The sequence below is a fragment of the Corythoichthys intestinalis genome, chromosome 10, assembly GCF_030265065.1.
Source record: "Corythoichthys intestinalis isolate RoL2023-P3 chromosome 10, ASM3026506v1, whole genome shotgun sequence".
Classification (NCBI taxonomy): Eukaryota; Metazoa; Chordata; class Actinopteri; order Syngnathiformes; family Syngnathidae; genus Corythoichthys; species Corythoichthys intestinalis.
Genome location: NC_080404.1, coordinates 43,587,380 through 43,605,718, shown reverse-complemented (window position 1 = coordinate 43,605,718; position 18,339 = coordinate 43,587,380). Strand labels below are relative to the sequence as shown.

The window sequence follows — 18,339 nt, the reverse complement described above, 5'->3', positions numbered from 1 at the left end:
TGGCCTCGTCTACGGATCATCAGTTAAACAGGTGTGTCCAAACCTTTTGCATAGGGGGCCAGATTTGGTGTGGTAAAAATGCGGGGGGCTACCTTGGCATTGAACAATATATTTAAACAAATTTTAGCAAGCCCTTCTGTGTGTCACATTTGCTTTATTATTATTTTTTTAAATTCATAATTTCAACAATCTCGTCTTTGTGGCGTTCTCTTTTGACACTCGGCCTCTTGCGAAATACTGCTGCTGTGAAATGAAACTAGCTTCAAGTTGCTATATTTTCTCGCTGCGTATCTTCCCTATAATGTTGTCGTACATGTCAGCGTGTCTTGTTCGGTAATATTATCGCGTCACATTGAACTCTTTAGAAAACAGCGACTGTCTCTTTGCAAATGAGGCAGACACAGTTGTTGCGTGTTTTATTGAAGAAATAGTCCAATATCCACCTATCTTTGAGGTGTTGGACATCGCTGTCAACTTTTTTTTTTATTGATTGTCGCCATTTTAGAAAATTGGAAGTAAAGGGTCACACGGGGTAATGTTGCTTAGAGCGCTGCTCTTAAAGTTTTTCAAACTTTCGTGAGAATAGGCTGATTTTGTGTGGACAAGATAGTTGTAGATATCAGGGTAGCAGATGTCAGGCAGAGAGGGCGAAGACAGCGGGTCGAAAAATATCGATTTAGGCATCAAATATGGATCTGGCGAATGGATAGGCTGAAGCTTTTCCACATAACGCCTATTATGCAATGCATCCAATGAGTTTACAGCGTCTTAAAGCACCGGGGCTTCCATGAATTGCTCTATAAACTGAACGACTAATTGAAACCATTGAGAATAGGGCTAAACAGAGACGGACAATATGGCGGCCGGATACAGCGACACGTCATTCTGTGACGTTGGTGAGTAGGGTCTATACTGTAGTTCCTTCATAGTTTACTATGATGAAATTAAAAGGATCATATCTCCGGTTTTCCGTGGTCAATCGGTGCCAAATAAAAACTGTGAGTTTTAAATCCGTGATTTTGATTCATGTTGAGGGCAACGCTCTATGTCAAATACTTTATTTGATACAGTGCTTTAAAGACGCGTAATTGAACAGGATTGTGTGATCATAGAACGGCAAACTTGCGTCTGATTGGTGTAATGCAGTCATGTGATTATTGTTGCGACATCTCATTGGTGAAATTAGTAGCGCTACTCTTGACAATAGCATCGCTAGCAAAAAAAAAAAAAAAAAAAAATCTAATATGGAATAAAGAGGAAAAATGTAACAAGTCACATGAATTTCACTGCTACAATGCGTGCTAACTAAGCATATGATAAGAAAATATCACACATTGTGAACTAATGACGGAAACTCTGGCGAATTTGCGTCTCGTTCTCGTCTCGTCAGACGACAACTGGCATCCATCTCGTTATGTTTTAGTCTTCGAAGACACGTTTTTAGCTCGTGATCGTGATGTCATCGTCATGAAAAAAACTGTTATATTTTGGTTATCGTCATCGGTGACGGAAGCAACACTGCTTTGGATTAACAATATGCGTTTTTGTGTCTTCACAATTGGTTTGTGATTACACAGCACAACAGAAGGTGGAGAAATAACTGAAAGGTAATGCCCGGAGGAGAGGGAAAGGGACAAAAAGAAAGAATGGAAAAAGGGCTGCGTTAAGAGGTGCATGCAGGCAAATGAGGAGTATCTAAAGTTAGCTAAAGCTGAATAATGAAAAAGGGCAGACGGATGCCGAACAAGTGTATTCATAGCAACAAAGGAAACAGTGGCTCCCAATTGCCCTAATGTTTGTGGCCCTGATTCATTTTTTCCCCCTCTGAATCTCTTCCACTGCCTCCTCTGTGCTTATCGCAGGTCTTACTCAATAGAATATATTTCCCGGGTTGCTAGGCAATCCCATAAAATGGAAAGAAGTGTTATAAATAATTTATTCGTATGATCCAATCAGCTAACAACCACCCCCAAGCGCAGGGAGAGGAGAAGAGAGAATGATGGCAGCATTTGATAATTGGGAAAAAATTAATTCAATGAGCACAAGTCCCCGTCCTTGAGATTTTGCATGCATGTGTATGAATATGCTTCTGCAAGAGAAGAGGCAAAGTAGAGCATGTGTGCCTGACTCAGAGCAGGTGCCACTATGCGCGCAGGGAAATGAAATGTGGAGGATGTTGGGAGTGGGTCGGATTCATTTCATACCACATGTTAGGCCTGTGCTCTGTATTGGGATCAGCTACACCATCAGAACACACAAACCCATGCCAAAATTCCACAGACGTCAACCAAACAGAGGCGCTAAGAGGTTCATAACAGAGACTCACCAATGTATAGACCCTGTATGCAGACAAAGAGTATGCTTGAGTTTAGGCTGTTGGTTGATACAGGAGTTTATACCAGGAGTGTCACGCTCATAAGTTAACTCACTGGCTGCCATTGACGGCGCTCGGCGTCCAATCCATTTTGACTCGGGAGGTCAATGGAACTGAAATATGAGTATTCATAGCCAGACCTTCCAGTTTAAGTGAATTGGATGTCTAACGTTGTCAATGAAAGCCCAAGACTTCATTTTGGAACACTACTTTTTAATTTGTACCTGCACGTTTTCAGGTATCCTGAGTTAGCTTAAAACCCCTCTTAATGTTTTCGTTTTAATAAAATTTCTAAAATTTTCAATCAAAAAATAAACTAGTAGCTCGCCATTGTTGATGTCAATAATTACACAATGCTCATGGTGCTGAAACCCATAAAATCAGTTGCACCCAAGCGCCAGCAGAGGGTGACAAAACACCAAAAAACACAAGTAACAAGTGGACATTACAAAGTGCTGTCATTTTAATCTGTTTGAGCGGGGCATGTGTGTTAAATGCGTCAAAAATTTTAACTAATGCTGTCAAATGATTAAAAAATTTAATCTAGTTCATCATATGTCAACTGTTTGATTGATCATGATTAATCACATTTCCCTCGGGATGAATAAAGTTGCTCTTCAGGAAAAAAAAAAATCTAGGAAAATACTATAATTGACTTAAAATTTGTTTTCAGATTAAATGTATGATGTATGAATGAATTAATACTTAACCAAATAGAGTTTTAAATTTTATTTAAAAACTCAGCTCGTATAAAATAAAATGTCAGTATCATACAAAAAAGAGTTTAACAGATTAAAGTGCCTCAGACTAACAATGTGGCTCAAGTACCGTTTGGCATATTGCCCCGAATTAACTGCCAACTTAAAGAGCAGACAAGCACAATACAGTAACAATAGCTAGTGTTTCAAAAAATGTGTAAACAATTTGTCTGTTAAATTAAACATTTCACACAAATAAATGCAGCATTTGTAGTTTTACACTAAATGGCCTGAAAGCTGTGTGAGATATAAAAAAAATAATAATAATTTGTCAATTTTCACACACTTAACTGAAAAACATTACACTAAAATGTGTGTAAAGGTGTTTGGAAAAACTGCTTAAGTTAGCCAGTCACACCCTTTTTTTTTGTCCAGTGGTCTTCTGTCAGTGCAACAAACGTAACTCTGGCTAGTTGCTCCACCTTCGTTGCCTTTTCATTTTCAAAAAGTTCATGAATTTTTGTGGCAATAGTTGCCTGTGAAGGTGTTCTGTATGTTGGGTCGCCCGATGCTATCTGGATGAGATTTTCAAGGCCCTTGTCTTCAACTAAGTTAATGGGTCTACAGTCTCTGGCTACCCAAATAGCAGTAGCAGTAGTCAACCTACTTGTTGTCCTTTTGTTGACAAGTCCGAGTCCGCACTCTGCCAGTGTAGCTTGATGACTGCGGCTTGTTTTTGCGGTGTTAGCGTCATTGCTAACACTAGCGAAGATATGCTTTGCCCGAAGGTGGTACTTTAGGCTGGTTGTGCTTCGATGGAAGGACAGTTCATCACAGCAGTATGTGCACACAAATTTTGTTTTATCCAGTTTTCCATTCGGCAGCTTTTTAAAACGGAATTTGTCATGAAGCAGTCCTGGGTCATCATCCTCACTCATCGTGGCTGGCTGCATTTTGTCCTGCATTGCAGCACGGAGAATGTAAACATCACCTTGTGGGACTACGGGAGGCAGTTTTGGCCAAACTTAGTGTGAGCGGTAAATTGCGTTATTTTTTTAAATGCGTTATTATTTCCAGATTAATTATGGTTGTTAACGTGTTATTGTTGACAGGCCTAATTTGAACGTGATTAATTTAAAAAATTAATTACCGCCATTTATGGCGATAATTTTGACAGCCCTAGTTTTAATATCAAATTATTATGACTCGTACTAACATTTATCTTTTAAGTACTACACGTCTTTCCATCCGTGGTTCCCTTTAACGGTGCAAGCAACAGTCAGAATCCATTTTGCTAAATTTCTACCCTAAACAACGCAGAGGTTGAAAGAAATTTGGAGGAAATTCAAGGAAAGTACAGAACAGAATGTACTTTTGCAGAATAATAGCTCAAGAACATTAACCAAGAATAATCAGAATTCCCCTTAAGGCAGAGCAGAATAAATGGGCCACTGGCACATAAAGTGTCAGCGGCGCATACAGTATAAAAATACATGCAGGGAGCCTGAGCCACTGAGAAAACCTGCCACTGTGGGTTGTATTCTAGCCGACTGATGCAAGCCAGCATTATGGGAAAATCACCAAGTAAAATGTCCCACACATTGTCCCACTTAGCAGCTACAAAGCAACGATGCATCCATTCAGCACGTGGATCCATTAGTATGTCTAGGATCTAATCCAAATTATGAAGGGATACATTGTAAGTAGTAGGTCATTAGTTTCATTTCTGCCCACTTCAATGTAAGACTAAATCCATACACAGATGATGATAAAGAGCGCATCTGCCCTATGAGAGTTTCAGAGTGGGACACTGCCAGCTGGCTTTGTTTCAACATTTCACCTCTAGGGATTGGCTCTAGCACAGGCCAAATATGGAAGAGACGCGACTACACAACTGCACGTTTGGACGTCACACTCACCAAAGTGTGCAACCAAAGCAAACGCACTAGCCTTATGTGGTCACAAAAAAGCCAGAGGTATAAGCCAACACATCTATGGTCACTATGGAGACGGCTGGCACGTGCGTGTGGGTGAATGCGTCGAGTGGGCACACGTCTTCGGATTTGAGGAACGGCCCTCGCCAGTCTCGTCGTCATGATAACGGGAGAGAGTTCAAAGGTCACAGGCCTAGTGGTTAATCCATGGATCATTTGGAAGGCAGGCGGGGAGAGAGACTGATGTTGTGTGGGCGGGAGAGGGTCTCTATAATATGAAGCGGAAGTGTGAGTGAGAGCGAGTGAGAGAGGGTTGTTTAAAATCAGGAAGAAGAAAACCACACTGTTAAAAAAAGATAAAAAGGTTACGTTTACGGTAAAATACTGGCAGTTGTAGTTACCAGAATTTCATCATAAACACAGGTCAAAAATAGTGTCATGCTTCGGTCACTGTAAATGATTTTTTTCTGACTGAAAATCATGGCAATAACATTTAATCCTTTCATACATGAATTATAATTGTATTTCTTAAACATTATTACGCGCTCATTAATATAGGACAGTGGTCTCAAACTTGTGGCCCAGGGGCCAAATGCGGCTCACGGGACAATATTTCGCAGCCACATTTGACATAAAATTTTAGTACAGTGGTACCTCAACATATGATTGCTTCGACACATAATCTTTTCTACACCCGATGTAAAATTTGACTCGGCATTTGTTACTACATCTGACGACATGCTCGAAATACGGCAATTTTTAACAGCGCCGCAGTTTCTTTGTTTTGATGGAAGGCGACTGCACGGCTGATTTTCTTGTTAAGAAATCAACACTGGATCCAAAAAGGTTAGTGCAGGTGGAGAAAAAAAGAAAAGGTGACAATTTACCATTGAAATGAAGATGTAAATGATAGAAAATTATAAGCATGGTGTTGGTATCCATGAACTGGGTCGACAATAGGGCCGTGAAATGTCGATCTCGGTCGGCGGTCCTCCACCGTTCGCCAGTCTTTATAAGTTAAGGTGACAATTCTTTTTTTTTTTTTTTTTTTTTTTTTTAAACCTGTCCTGTTCAGCTATTTGACACGGAGAATGGAAGTCTAAGTCCGCGGTTGGTTTGAGCAGTTTTAATGTTTCACATTGAGAGTATGACATACTCCCATTGTGATCATTCAACATACCTCGTTTATTATGACAAAGCAGCGAACAGGAAGGGGATTATGGGGGAGCAGACGACAAGGAACACAAGAGAAGAAAGAAAGAAACACAAACAACAACAAGAAATACATTGAATGTCTACACCAGACATGTCCAAAGGCCGGCCCGGGGGCCAAATGCGGCCCGTGGTCAAATTTCATCCGGCCCCCAGCCTCTGTCATAAAATCGATAATGTCTGGCCTGCACACAGACTTAATAAGTTGGTCAGCAGTACTGCTACCAGCATATGAAGTAACTTACACACTACATGCTGCTCCTCATTTACCCACTAAAAAGCAACAGCAACATTACCCCGTGTGACCCTTTACTCCCAATTTTCTAAAATGGCGACAATCAACAAAAAAAAGAAAGTTGACTGCGACGGCTGACGCTTCAAGGTGGAAATTGGACTTTTTCTTCACTGAAATACGCAACTGTGTCTGCCTCATTTGCAAAGAGACAGACGCTGTTTTAAAAGAGTTCAATGTGCGGCAATATTACCAAACAAGACACGCTGACATTTACGACAAGATTACAGGGAAGATACGTATAGAGAAATTGAAGCAACTTGAAGCTAGTTTAATTTCACAGCAGAAGTATTTCGCAAAAGCCCGAGAGTCGAAAAGACAACGCCACAAAGGCTAGTTGCAAGATTGTTGAAATTATTAATTAAAAAAAAAATAATAAAGCAAATGTGACACAGAATGGCTTGCTAAAATTTGCTTGAATATTTTGTTCTACGTAAAGGACGTCAGCCAAGGTCGGCCCCCCACATTTTCTCCACACCAAATCTTGCCCCCTTTGCAAAAAGTTTGGACACCCCTGGTCTACATTAACTACTAATTTGTTGGTGCTATCGTCAGCTAGATGTATTTCCGGTTGACACCATGTGGAGGGCCTGTTGACCAGGGAAAGAGGGGGACGGGGGTGGGAGAGTCTATAAGCTAAGTGATAGGGGTAGAGAGTACACAAATCAGCTCTGTGATCTAGAACCCAGTAATTGTGTGAATCTCTTGTGAGTGTAAGCCCATTGGCGACCGACCCTACACCGCCTCATCGCCATTCCCGGCACCGGGACCCCCCACCCGAGCACGCCCTATCACATCCAGTTGCACGCGAGCCCCACCAAGCGCGCGACAGCCATGCAGGCGCCAACCCAGGGTCACGGCCCCCACCTAGCCAGCCAAGCATAGGAGCCATCGTCCCCCGGGCCACCTGCGTGCCCATCAACCGGCCTTCAGGGATTGCAAGAGAGGGCGCACCCCCCCCGCCCCACGAGCCAAAGGCGCAGCCACCCAAACGGCACGCCACGCCACGCCATAGGACCCCCAACGGCCAACCAAGCCCAGGGCATGGCAGGGTCCACCGCCGGAGAAGGCAACATCCAGCCGATACACCGGCGCCAAGCCAGCGACCCGCGACGGAGCACAGGGCGGATACCCAGTCAGAGAAGAGGGGAAGGCGGAGGCAGGAGGACGCGAGATCGGAGCCCCGACCTGCCCCCACTCCCGTGGCCGGCAGCCCAGGCAGAGGGGAGGCCACGCCATAGAGAAAAAGTTTGGGATCCACCTGCCACCCTATTACTGTGGCTGCCAGGTTCCCGGCTGGCAGCCATTACCCAGCACCGTAATGGGATTGTGAGGGGAGGGTAGTGCAATGTATGCATTAAATAGGAGAGCTTGGCTTGGGGCAGTGGGACCGGAGCATGGAATTTCTACCCAACCGCCCGTTCCACCGCCCTTTGCCGGAGCTCCCCTATGGTTAAGGTGACAATTCTTAATGTGGTAACATTGCCAAAGAAATCCCCAGCTTCGTCAGGTTTCTAATCATTTATTCCATCAACTTGTGCAACAGCAGCGGGCGCCAGCATCAAAACAGAAAGTAAACTCTTGCTCACCGTCACGTCAGCCCCGCGGTGCGTTCAGGTACAGCAAAAAAGTCCGCCACATTAGAACCCGATTCGTTACATTATTACAGGTATTATTATTATCATTATTACTATATTATTATTATTATTATGATTTTTATTTATAATTTATTTGTTTTGCTCTTTGTAATTGCTATTTGCAATAGTAACAGCAGTATTTATTAAGGATTTAGCGTAGGTTTTTGGGCTGTGGAACGAATTAATGTAATTATAATGTATTCTTATGGGAAAATCCTCGACATACGACCATTTCGACTTAAAAACAAGGTCCTGGAACGAATTAACTTCATATGTAGAGGTACCACTGTATTAGTGTTGCTGCAATGGGCAATAAAAATATTACAATGATAATTTTAAATAAAATGAATGAATTAATATATGGATCAGTTTGGGATTTATTTTTTATTTATTTTTTTAAAGAATTTTAAAAACACATTAAAAAAGCCATGATTAATAAAAAATATAATTACAAAAACAACAACAACTTCAAAACACAATTTAAAATAAATTGTAATAAGCGGAGGAAAAAAAAGCGACTAAACACAGAAATTCAATAAGTGGAATTTTATAGATTTGTTTCCCCTGTTTTGATTCCATTAATAAATCTCTCATGTAAAACAAGTCATATTATAGATATATAGAAGAGATGTATAGAATATTATAACATATACAGTAGATTGTTGTTATTTGACTGATTGTTTTACAGTTTTCACTTTTTTTTTTTTTTTTTTTTTTTAACAGTATAATTCTGGCAACCGCAGATTCCTACATTTCACCATAAATTAAACCATGTTTTTTTACAGTTCACACTTTGAATACAGTGTGTTATTTGTTGTTATTTGCTTTTTAGGAATGGTGTGGTAATTAGGACCAATGTGACCCACATTCTATCTTGAGTAGGAGGACAGACTCATTTGAAATGATTCAGTTGTACGCGAGACAAAAAATGTATTATGTATCGCTTATGTAGAATTACTCAACACACACCTCCCTCAGATCACACATCAGCAAAGATTTAAGTGTTGACTTGTTTAGGAGCGGCCAACAAATGGCTCCTGGGTGCATTCAGCTTTTTGGCCGCCTGAGATCACATCTCATCTGACCCGGCGTCCAAATTTCCCTGGGCACCCTTTTGGGCCTGAAAATAGCATCCAGGATTAGGAAATGATCTCAATCTGCATATTGTAGCCTCACTCCCTGCCCCCAAACATACATCCACATTGGCGAAAATGTAATATTTGAAAACTACAAATCCCTAGAGGTGTGCAAAATTTCCGATTCTTAGATTATTCGCGATTCGGCCGTGGAAGATTCGAGAATGATTCACAAACATCCAAATTCCGATTATTGAAATATGCGAAGTAAAGCGGAAGTACACAACACTCAGCGCGCCGCGCGGTCTTCGGGACGGAACAGAGCGAGAGTAGCTAAACATCATGCTTCCCATTACCCGGCCCCTCGGGTAATGCCAATCCTCAACTCACGGCTCTAGCTCAACTCATGCAACGAGATAAAAAAACAAAACAACATACCTGACTGCTGCCGAAAAGCTGCTACAAGTACATCCATATAATGTTACGGTGGATATCATTTATATAGGACTAGATGCATTATAGATTTGGTAGTGTTAGCAGCACATCTACAAAAAGCTAGATGCGGGCGTTATAAACGGCCGCCATCTTAAAGCAGTACACTTCCCTGCAAGGCTGTCGTAGCGAACCTTCCAAGCAAACCTAATTAACTTTTTATCTAAAATACTCCTAAATCGGTAAAATATTGACTTGAATCTATCTTTAAAATAGTTTTAAAACTTTCACATGTCGAAAGTAGACAAAAGGGAAATTATGGAATAACGGGAGCAATTTTAACAAATTTAACGGTTGATTCACAACATTAAATTAATTGAATGTAGTTTAAAGCTGCTGATACAGAATGGGGACTGGAGTTTTTTATTTAATGTTATTTTTGTATATTTGTTTACTGCTATATGTTAACTTGATACTGAAATAGTAGTGTGGTTTAGCCTGAGAGTATTTTTGAACAATTTTGGAACTAATGTACAAAACATTAAAAAAAAAAAAAAAAAAAAAAAAGGAGGGGGGTGCATCAATAATCGTTTTATAATCGAATCGGAGCCTCTGAATCGTAATCGTAATCGAATCGTTAGGTGCCCAGAGATTCCCAGCTCTACTAATCCCAATATGAATCTTTTAAATTCAAATGTGAGGGGAATACTGGGATAGTGTGCGCAGTTAAAAATAGTCCTTTCCACTTTTTGTCATATTGTTATACAACATCTTGTTACGCAGCACAGCACTACTGGCCTAATTGTGGAATTCCATCTTTTTTTTTCATTGCCTGGTTTGCCATTGTATTTTGAATTATCCATGAAACTGCAACTTAACTTGTACGAATATTTAGGTAAACCCAAGGGTGAAAGAAACAGGAACTCCCTGAAACCCTTTAGCCACCGAAATGCTAAGAGAACTGCTGTAGGCAAAGTGATACCTATAACACACAATAAAACATTACAATAGGATGTACATTAAGAATGAAGATAATGTAAACATTGACTTATTTTTAAAAAAATAATTTATATAGTAAGTAACATACATTTACACAAAACAAGTGCAAATGACGCTTACAATATGCACATTGAAATGGAATATATTTTAAAGATAACGCAAACTTTTTTCAGTCACAAGTAGTTCCCGGGTTTCAACGTACCCGACTTACATGAATTTGACTTTATGACGCCAGTCTCTTTTTTTTTTCTCCGAATTGTTGACTTTTGTCTTGTGATGCATGCTTTTATCTTGACGCAGGAAGCGTAGAACAGGGAGTACTAATGGCACGTGAGTAAGAGCGTATGTACAGATGAAGAAGAATGTATTTGCGCACATGAAGAAGAGCGCACACACGAGGAAGAGCACATTTGGTCACCGCACAGATTAGTAAGAGAGGGGAAAGCCTGCAAGCCTGCGCGCACAATTGTTGCTTGTGAAGCATCCATGGAGGCAACACGTGTAACACTTTTGTACTGTATATTGTGCGTTTTCAATTGTGGTCGAATACTTGGGGCGAGTATGTGATTATTTTTGATGATGTGCGGACGTTAGCTGATACATGCTAATCGTTTGTGTGGTTTGTTATTGCTGTAACAGTGGCTAGTTATGAACGCAAATTTGAATAGCTGTTATTAAAGATGAAACAGATTTACCGTATTGGCCCGAATATAAGACTGTTTTTTTGCAATGAAATAAGACTGAAAAAGTGGGGGTCGTCTTATATTCGCGGTCTAGACATTCCCATTCACGACGCTAGATGGCGCCAGATATTATTGAAGCTATGTTCTGTCATGATAGATCTCAGCTACTCTCAAGTTGAACCAGTTTGCATTATTTTATTGCAATGTTTTTCCTTATTCAGATTTGTTTCAAGACTACAGTTACAGTTACACTTCCCTTTGATGGTTAATGCAGTTATTGCAATTTTGTTGTTTTATCACAACAGATTGATTTATTTACATTTCAAAAACCAGAAGCCATTCCTTTATGAATGAGATTGCACTTTAGTTTACATATTTAAATGTTCAGATATCAAGATTTGAATGAGGCAAAATAACGCGCTTTTTCTCTCAAATATATTGTTATAATCATTTGTTTCAGATGTACTGTAATTATTTTCTATATAAAAATTAATTTGGTGTTCAAAAAGTATTTTTTTCAAACTTGAGTCTTGAAAAAGAGGGGGTCGTCCTATAATCAGGGCCGTCTTATATTCGGGCCAATACGGTAATTTAATTTTTATTTTAGTTTCATTCTGATAGTATTTAGGCATGTGCCGGTTACCGGTTTCAAGGTATACTGAGGTATGAAAACGTGACAGTTTCAAAACCACTAAAATTTTCCGTCATACCGTAGTTACGGTATTAGCTTTTTTGAGAACCCAAAAATGTAGCGAGAAATCCTTGGCTTGGAATGGCAGTGCTCACCCATTTCTTCCAGTTGTTGCACTGTCCTGTGTCTGCCAGTACACTACACCTGAGCTTTTTCCCCGCTTCAAAATAGACAAAGTCGCTAGTATGGGAGTACTTCAGCTACCGAAAAGAAACGGACGGCTGCGGCTTAGAGGAGGAAGGACAGCTGACGTGCAGGCAACACCTCCAACATGATTTCACATTCACGTGATCATCAACCGACACTTTACACAAAATTTAAGGTAAGTAATTTAGTAAGTAATAAGGTAGTAATTTAACTAAACGCTGTCATGAATGTTTCTTAACAGCTACTAGAGTTCACTCAAGCTGGTTTAGTGTTTCTAGCGATGGTAAAACAAATACTATAACGTAAGCTTGTTAACGAGGCAGATAACGTGGCTAGTTACCACCAAGACAGCTACGTAACTAGTTTCCTCTCTACCATTAGCCTACTTTTGTAAAGTCTTCCACCATTGTAAACATCTGTCAATTTGCAAATATGCTGTGAAAAATAACAAAATCAATCCTGTTCAATGGAAAACAAGTTTTTTTTGGGTTATTTTTAACCCATACATCTCAAAAAACACATTTTGAAGCTATAATTGCAAAACCGTGATACCGTGAAACTGCGGTATTTTTGCTTAAGGTTATCATACCGTCAAAATATCATACCGGCGCATGCCTAATAGCATTGATGTCTTGGCAGCTGAATAAAGTCCGCAAACCATACTGATGTCTGCCATTGTCATTTCAGAGCTTAGCTCGCTGTCTAGCTAGGACTAAGCTCCAGCGTCTTGGCGAGGACGGTACAATGACGTATAATACATGTTTTTGGATAGTTATTTTGGGATTGGCGCATATTTAGGGGTACTTAAAGGGTTAATTCAAACTTGAGTGGAAATTCGGGTTAGGTTGCCTTTGTTGGAACGGAACTCGTTCTTAACCCGGGGACTACCTGTGTAAGGAAACAAATAAGTAGCCTAACATTAATGAACAAAAATAAGTCCAAATGTGCACTTTAACAGAGAAGACATTTATAAACTCCCCATGAGGGCAAATAAAATAAAATAAAATAAAACAAATTACGCAATACAAGCACTTCATTAGGCTTGTTGTTAACACTTGTGTATATAAATAAGACATTAGTAGATTGTTTTCTTCTTGGTGATGCGTGCGTGGCATTGGCAGTTTTTTTTTTTTTTTTTTTTTAATACCATGCTTCGACAGTTGCCGTCATGTTTTTCTGGGATCAAAGCATCGTTCAGGCCTGTTCCAGCCCCAAATCTTTTAACGGAATGGGATACTGGACCGTTCCGGCCCACTTAAACCCCTTAGTACAACTGTTAGTATGAAATTTAGTTCCCTGAACTCAATGGACTTTTCGAAATGCATTGCTTTCTCATTTGCTTACCATCTGCACCAATACGTTCTCCCCAGTCGGGTGGATGGCCAAGGCTTCATCATAGAGACTTTTAGCCTCCTCCATTTGACCCCGGAGCTCAGCTAGACGGCCCCTCTGCAGCAACACCGAGTGGGAGTTGGGGAAGAGTGAGCTGGCTTCGGCCAAGCAAAACTGAGCTTCTTTTAGTCGTCCATCTTCCATGAACAGTTCTCCTGCAGAGACAGTCACGTTAAAATTCATGTTATAGCATCCGAGCATGTTTAAATCTTTAAATGGGGTGATGTAAAAATACTCAGAAATTCATAGGGATGTCTCGATTACAGAACATGAAGAATCTTGAGTGTCTTTATGGTTTGTATAGTTTTAATGTATCAACTTGGAGTTTTATAAACTCCCATTGTGGTTGTTCATTTTGTATTATTTATTAGGAGAAAGCGGCGAACAGGAAGGGGTTTATGTGTTTTTTGTAAAGGGCTATAGAAATAAATTTGATTGATTGATTGATTGATTGATTGTTGTGGCCTGCTCCTTGTGTGCTGACCAATCCGCTGCCTCTTGTGTCACTCACCTGTGCCTCATTTGTCTTGTTATGTCTGTTTTTAAGTTCCCCATGTGCTATTTGTTCTTGTTGCGTCATTGTCGATTCCTTGTCTGTTACTACATCCAAGCCTTCATGTGCCCCTATTCCAAAGTAAGTTTTGATATCTTTTGTTTGATCGCCGTCTTTTTTTTTTTTAACTTTGTAACTATTATTAAAGCATTTTTAAGTTCCCTGACACCCTTCCTTGCCTTTTGTTTTCCCTGCATTTGGATCCACCTTGCCCCCACGTCACTGACAGGCTGTCCTAAAAGTCGCTAGAAGTCGCTAGATGACGTCATTGCCTAATTTACATAGTTTGCAAGTAATTGTAATGGAAGCTGTAGTAGAGAGAGGAATAAAGTCATGGGAGAATCAAAAAGTGAGTTAAAAAAACACCGTAAAAATGTTTAGAATTACAAACGAACACTAACCCTCACCCTAACTTTTTTAACATTGCCAAAATAACTGAATCAGAAGCACAATTAAGTCCAATAGAAGAAAAATGATGGTAAACACTAGATTTGTCACATGTCGCTTTTGACAAAAATAAAAAAGATACTTTGGAAAGTCACTAGATTTAGCGAGAAAGTCGCCAAGTCGGCAACACTGTGTACAACAAACAGCATATATTGTGTAATATACATATATATATATATATTATAATTTTTTAAAGTCGTTTAAAAAAAAAACAACAACAACAACAACGAAATATTAGACATCAATTAATGATTCTAAGCTAAAAATGACGGACATTTTGAATAACAAATATAATTAATTACCTTTGTTTTATGGCTGGGTTGAAACAAAAGCAGTTGCGCAACATCTGTAAACGGGGGTTTTCAGGGTAAAACGGACAAATTAAAAATAGTTCAGGGGCTTAATGTAGTTGTAATGTTGTAGCACTTAACTAATACACTGCTATTGACAGTTCTAGACATTAAATCAGGCATCCATTTGAGCTGGGAAGGCTGGCGTTTAGTGATCACGATTGAACCATTGCTGCCAGCCAAACTAGTCAATATGGATTGGACATTTAACACCGTCAACGGCAGCCAATATTTAAAAATAAATACATACATTTTAAAAACATGATGTTTCTTAGTCAATTCTGATCTTTGATTTCCTTCCCTATGAATGACATAACTCACTCATACACCCACACACTTAAGGAGCAACAGAGTGCCTGGGAACTTATGGAACTGTTGCCTATATAAGGCATACTGAAGCTGCCTTTGTCTGAGACCATGAGGGTAACCCCCTGACACTAAGATTGCACAACTAGAAGAGAAAATGAAGTAGGTCATGTACACAAATTCTATACCGTCAAATGGGTCCTTCCATGACAGTGCATATCTGCACACGAACAGTCAAAGAAGCCTTGACGAATTAACTTTTCAACTCTTAAATCTCACCACTATAACATACGGTTCTGGGAGAACTGAGGTGAACTGTCATGTGTAAATATCATGCATGCTTTTTGCTACTGAATGCTGTGTAAATTCGTGCAGTTGGCAGGAGGAGTTCTGCTGTTCTCCCAAGCCTTGGTGCAGATGTACTGATTAAAAAAAGTGATTATTATTTTTACCATTACAAAATGAAAAATAGATTTAGTCCTGTATAAAGTAACATGTTTATTTGTACTCAAATGCGGTTGCATGGATTATGTATCTCTGTGTGTTGTTTTTTCCTAAGTGGCCAATCAGGAAGTGAAATTAAGACCGGAAATGACCGATGTGAGCAAGAATGTTGTGAAGGGTAGCGACATGAAGTGTCTTCCGCTTCATCCCATTACATGAAAGAACACGCATTGTAAGACTTAAGTGCAAGTACAGTATGCTTTTTTTCTCAGCACATGTAGAGTTGGTTACAGAAAATAACTTTTGAATTACTGTAAACCACAGGGGACGTGACCCCGACATATTTCCATCTGCCTCACCCATTCGAACCCCCCAGGGTATAGTATACACACTCGAGGGCTGGTTTCTAAATCGTGCGTTTGGATCTCCTCCACTGCTGTAACTATTTTGTGTCACATGTACAAAAAGTACAGTAGACTAAAATTACTTCTGTGCATTTAAACCACGATGAGCCCTGTACACTCATGCAGGTCAACAGGATAATCCAAATGATTCAAGTCATGAATATTGGCTTGAATGCAAATATTGTCTGCATGTCTATATAGTAGTGCGGAATCGATCAACTCGAGTAATTCGTTTACAAAAAAAGCTTCAAATCAAATTTTACTGCTTCGAGGATTCATTTAATTACAGTGGCGTTGCAATGGTTTGTGTTGAAAGTGCTTGCATTTAGTTTTATTGATTTGGGTGGATACACTGCCTTCAGTGTAACAGTCAATATGACATAACACATCTAACATGCTGAATCCAGCTGCTCCCTGTTAAGACCAACATAAGGTAAGTTTTTGTTTTAGGTAATAGGTTTGTTTATGCATTCTTAATTTAGATTAAAGGGATATTTAACTCATTTTCTCCCAAAAATGTATAAGTACGTTGTATTTTTAATTGTTTCAGTGTCCTTTTAAGTTTATTTATTTATTTATTTTTTTTACAAGAGACATCTCTGGGTTCTGATTCAATTTAGCTCCAAAGCACAAAGCTGAAAATCCATTTTAAAGCAATAAAACTGGCCACTGTGGTGGGCAGTAGCGCATTTGATAAGACCCGCAACCCTATTCAACGGCAACAAACGGCCTGGCCGCATGGCCAGGGCGCCGGCGGAAGACAACCGAATAGATTACAACCTAGAGGACGCCCGGGATGCCAGGTACTGGACGACCAAGCAGAACGACAAGGGCCACCAGTGCAGCCGACGATGCTGTTGAGTCCGTGCTGCTCACCGAGCAGACCCCGCAGAAACAAGAAAAAAATCCATCTTTATGAGACAGGCGGCGATGAGGGAAAAGTTTACCCAGCCACAACAGCGTCATCTCTCAGTTAGTTACGTGTAAATTAATTTTTACTTTGCTATCAAAAGCTATATTTGTCTTGTTGTTTATGTTATTTTGTAAAAGGAAAACATTATTCAGATGTTTGGGAAGTAACTAAAGCAACAAATAGCTGTGTTAAAGCCAAAGTTATGTTTGAAATGAATGCTTTCACAAAGAGCTCAATTTCTCCGTTTTTTCATCAGAAATTGGAATATTGCTCAAACTAAGCTATTGTCTAATGCTGATTTCTACAGAATGGAAAAAGATACTTACTTTTTTCCTGCTGAAAGAAGAGAGTCTAATCTTTTGTGTGTTCCATGTTTATATAGCAATAGAACAGAATTTTCTGTGGGCCTTGCAAAATCAGTCAAAATCCAGTAAAAGGGCCGGGAGCGAAGGGGGTTGCACCAGTGAAAATGGCTGGGAGTGAATGAGTTAACAATTTTTTTGTAGGATTATGTGTTTGAACATTTAGCTAAAAACATTGGAAAAAACATTTAGCATTTTATAGCATTTAAGCTAGCGAACATTTGCTATGCAAGTTGCTAATTTTTCTTTTGTTGTACTCAGATCCTAATTTATTTATTTATTTTGTACCATTTGAGGCTAAGTGCAGGTATTTTAATTTATTTTTGAATGAAAGTACAATTCTGCATACTTTGAAAAAATACAAATTTTATTTTTGTATTTGCATTTAATGCTATTTCGAAAGTAGTAATTTTAATTTTAGCAAGCTTAAATAAAAATTTATTCCAGAAACACTTGATAATTTGTTTTACATATACTAAAATGTATTCCGCAACACAATGTTCGTAATCTGATTACTCGACGATTCAAACTAACTGATCGATAGATTAATCGATTACCTAAATAATCTATAGCTGCAGCCCTACTATATAGTCAATGTTGTGTTTTTCACCAGTGTTGTTTTCGTTAACGATGACTAAAATGAAAATATTTCGGCGACGAATAGTTTTTCCATGACGATGACGAGACGATAATGAGCTAAAAATGTGTCTTGGGACACTAAAACATAAGACGAATGCCAGTTTTTGTCTAAAGAGATGAGAACGAGACAAAAATGTGCCATAGTTTCCGTCACGTTTACAATGTGGGACATTTTATGTGTAGTTAGCCTGCATCGTAGCAGTATCTGGTGGTGTCAGTCATATGACGTGCTGCGCCCCCTCAACTCACCCTCTAGTGTCCTCTCCAGTCTCCCCTATGTTGTTTTGAGACACACATGGAAAGATTTGTCTTATCTTGGCAAGAGAGAATATGTAATGTTGCTTTAGCCTTAAA

The 18,339-nt window shown here is 39.5% G+C and overlaps 1 protein-coding gene across 2 annotated transcripts in view; it reads right to left on the bottom strand.

Annotated features, from left to right (window-relative positions):
• ttc7a (tetratricopeptide repeat domain 7A) overlaps positions 1 to 18,339 on the bottom strand; it is a 130,738-nt gene that overhangs the window by 13,042 nt on the left and 99,357 nt on the right. The window contains exon 20 of one of the 2 annotated variants that reach the window (XM_057847684.1): positions 13,520 to 13,722. In XM_057847684.1, the coding sequence (XP_057703667.1) occupies positions 13,520 to 13,722 (203 nt within the window). Of the gene's footprint in view, positions 1 to 13,519; positions 13,723 to 13,922; positions 14,914 to 18,339 lie in introns of those variants that run through there. The other variant, XM_057847686.1, reaches the window with a different exon arrangement.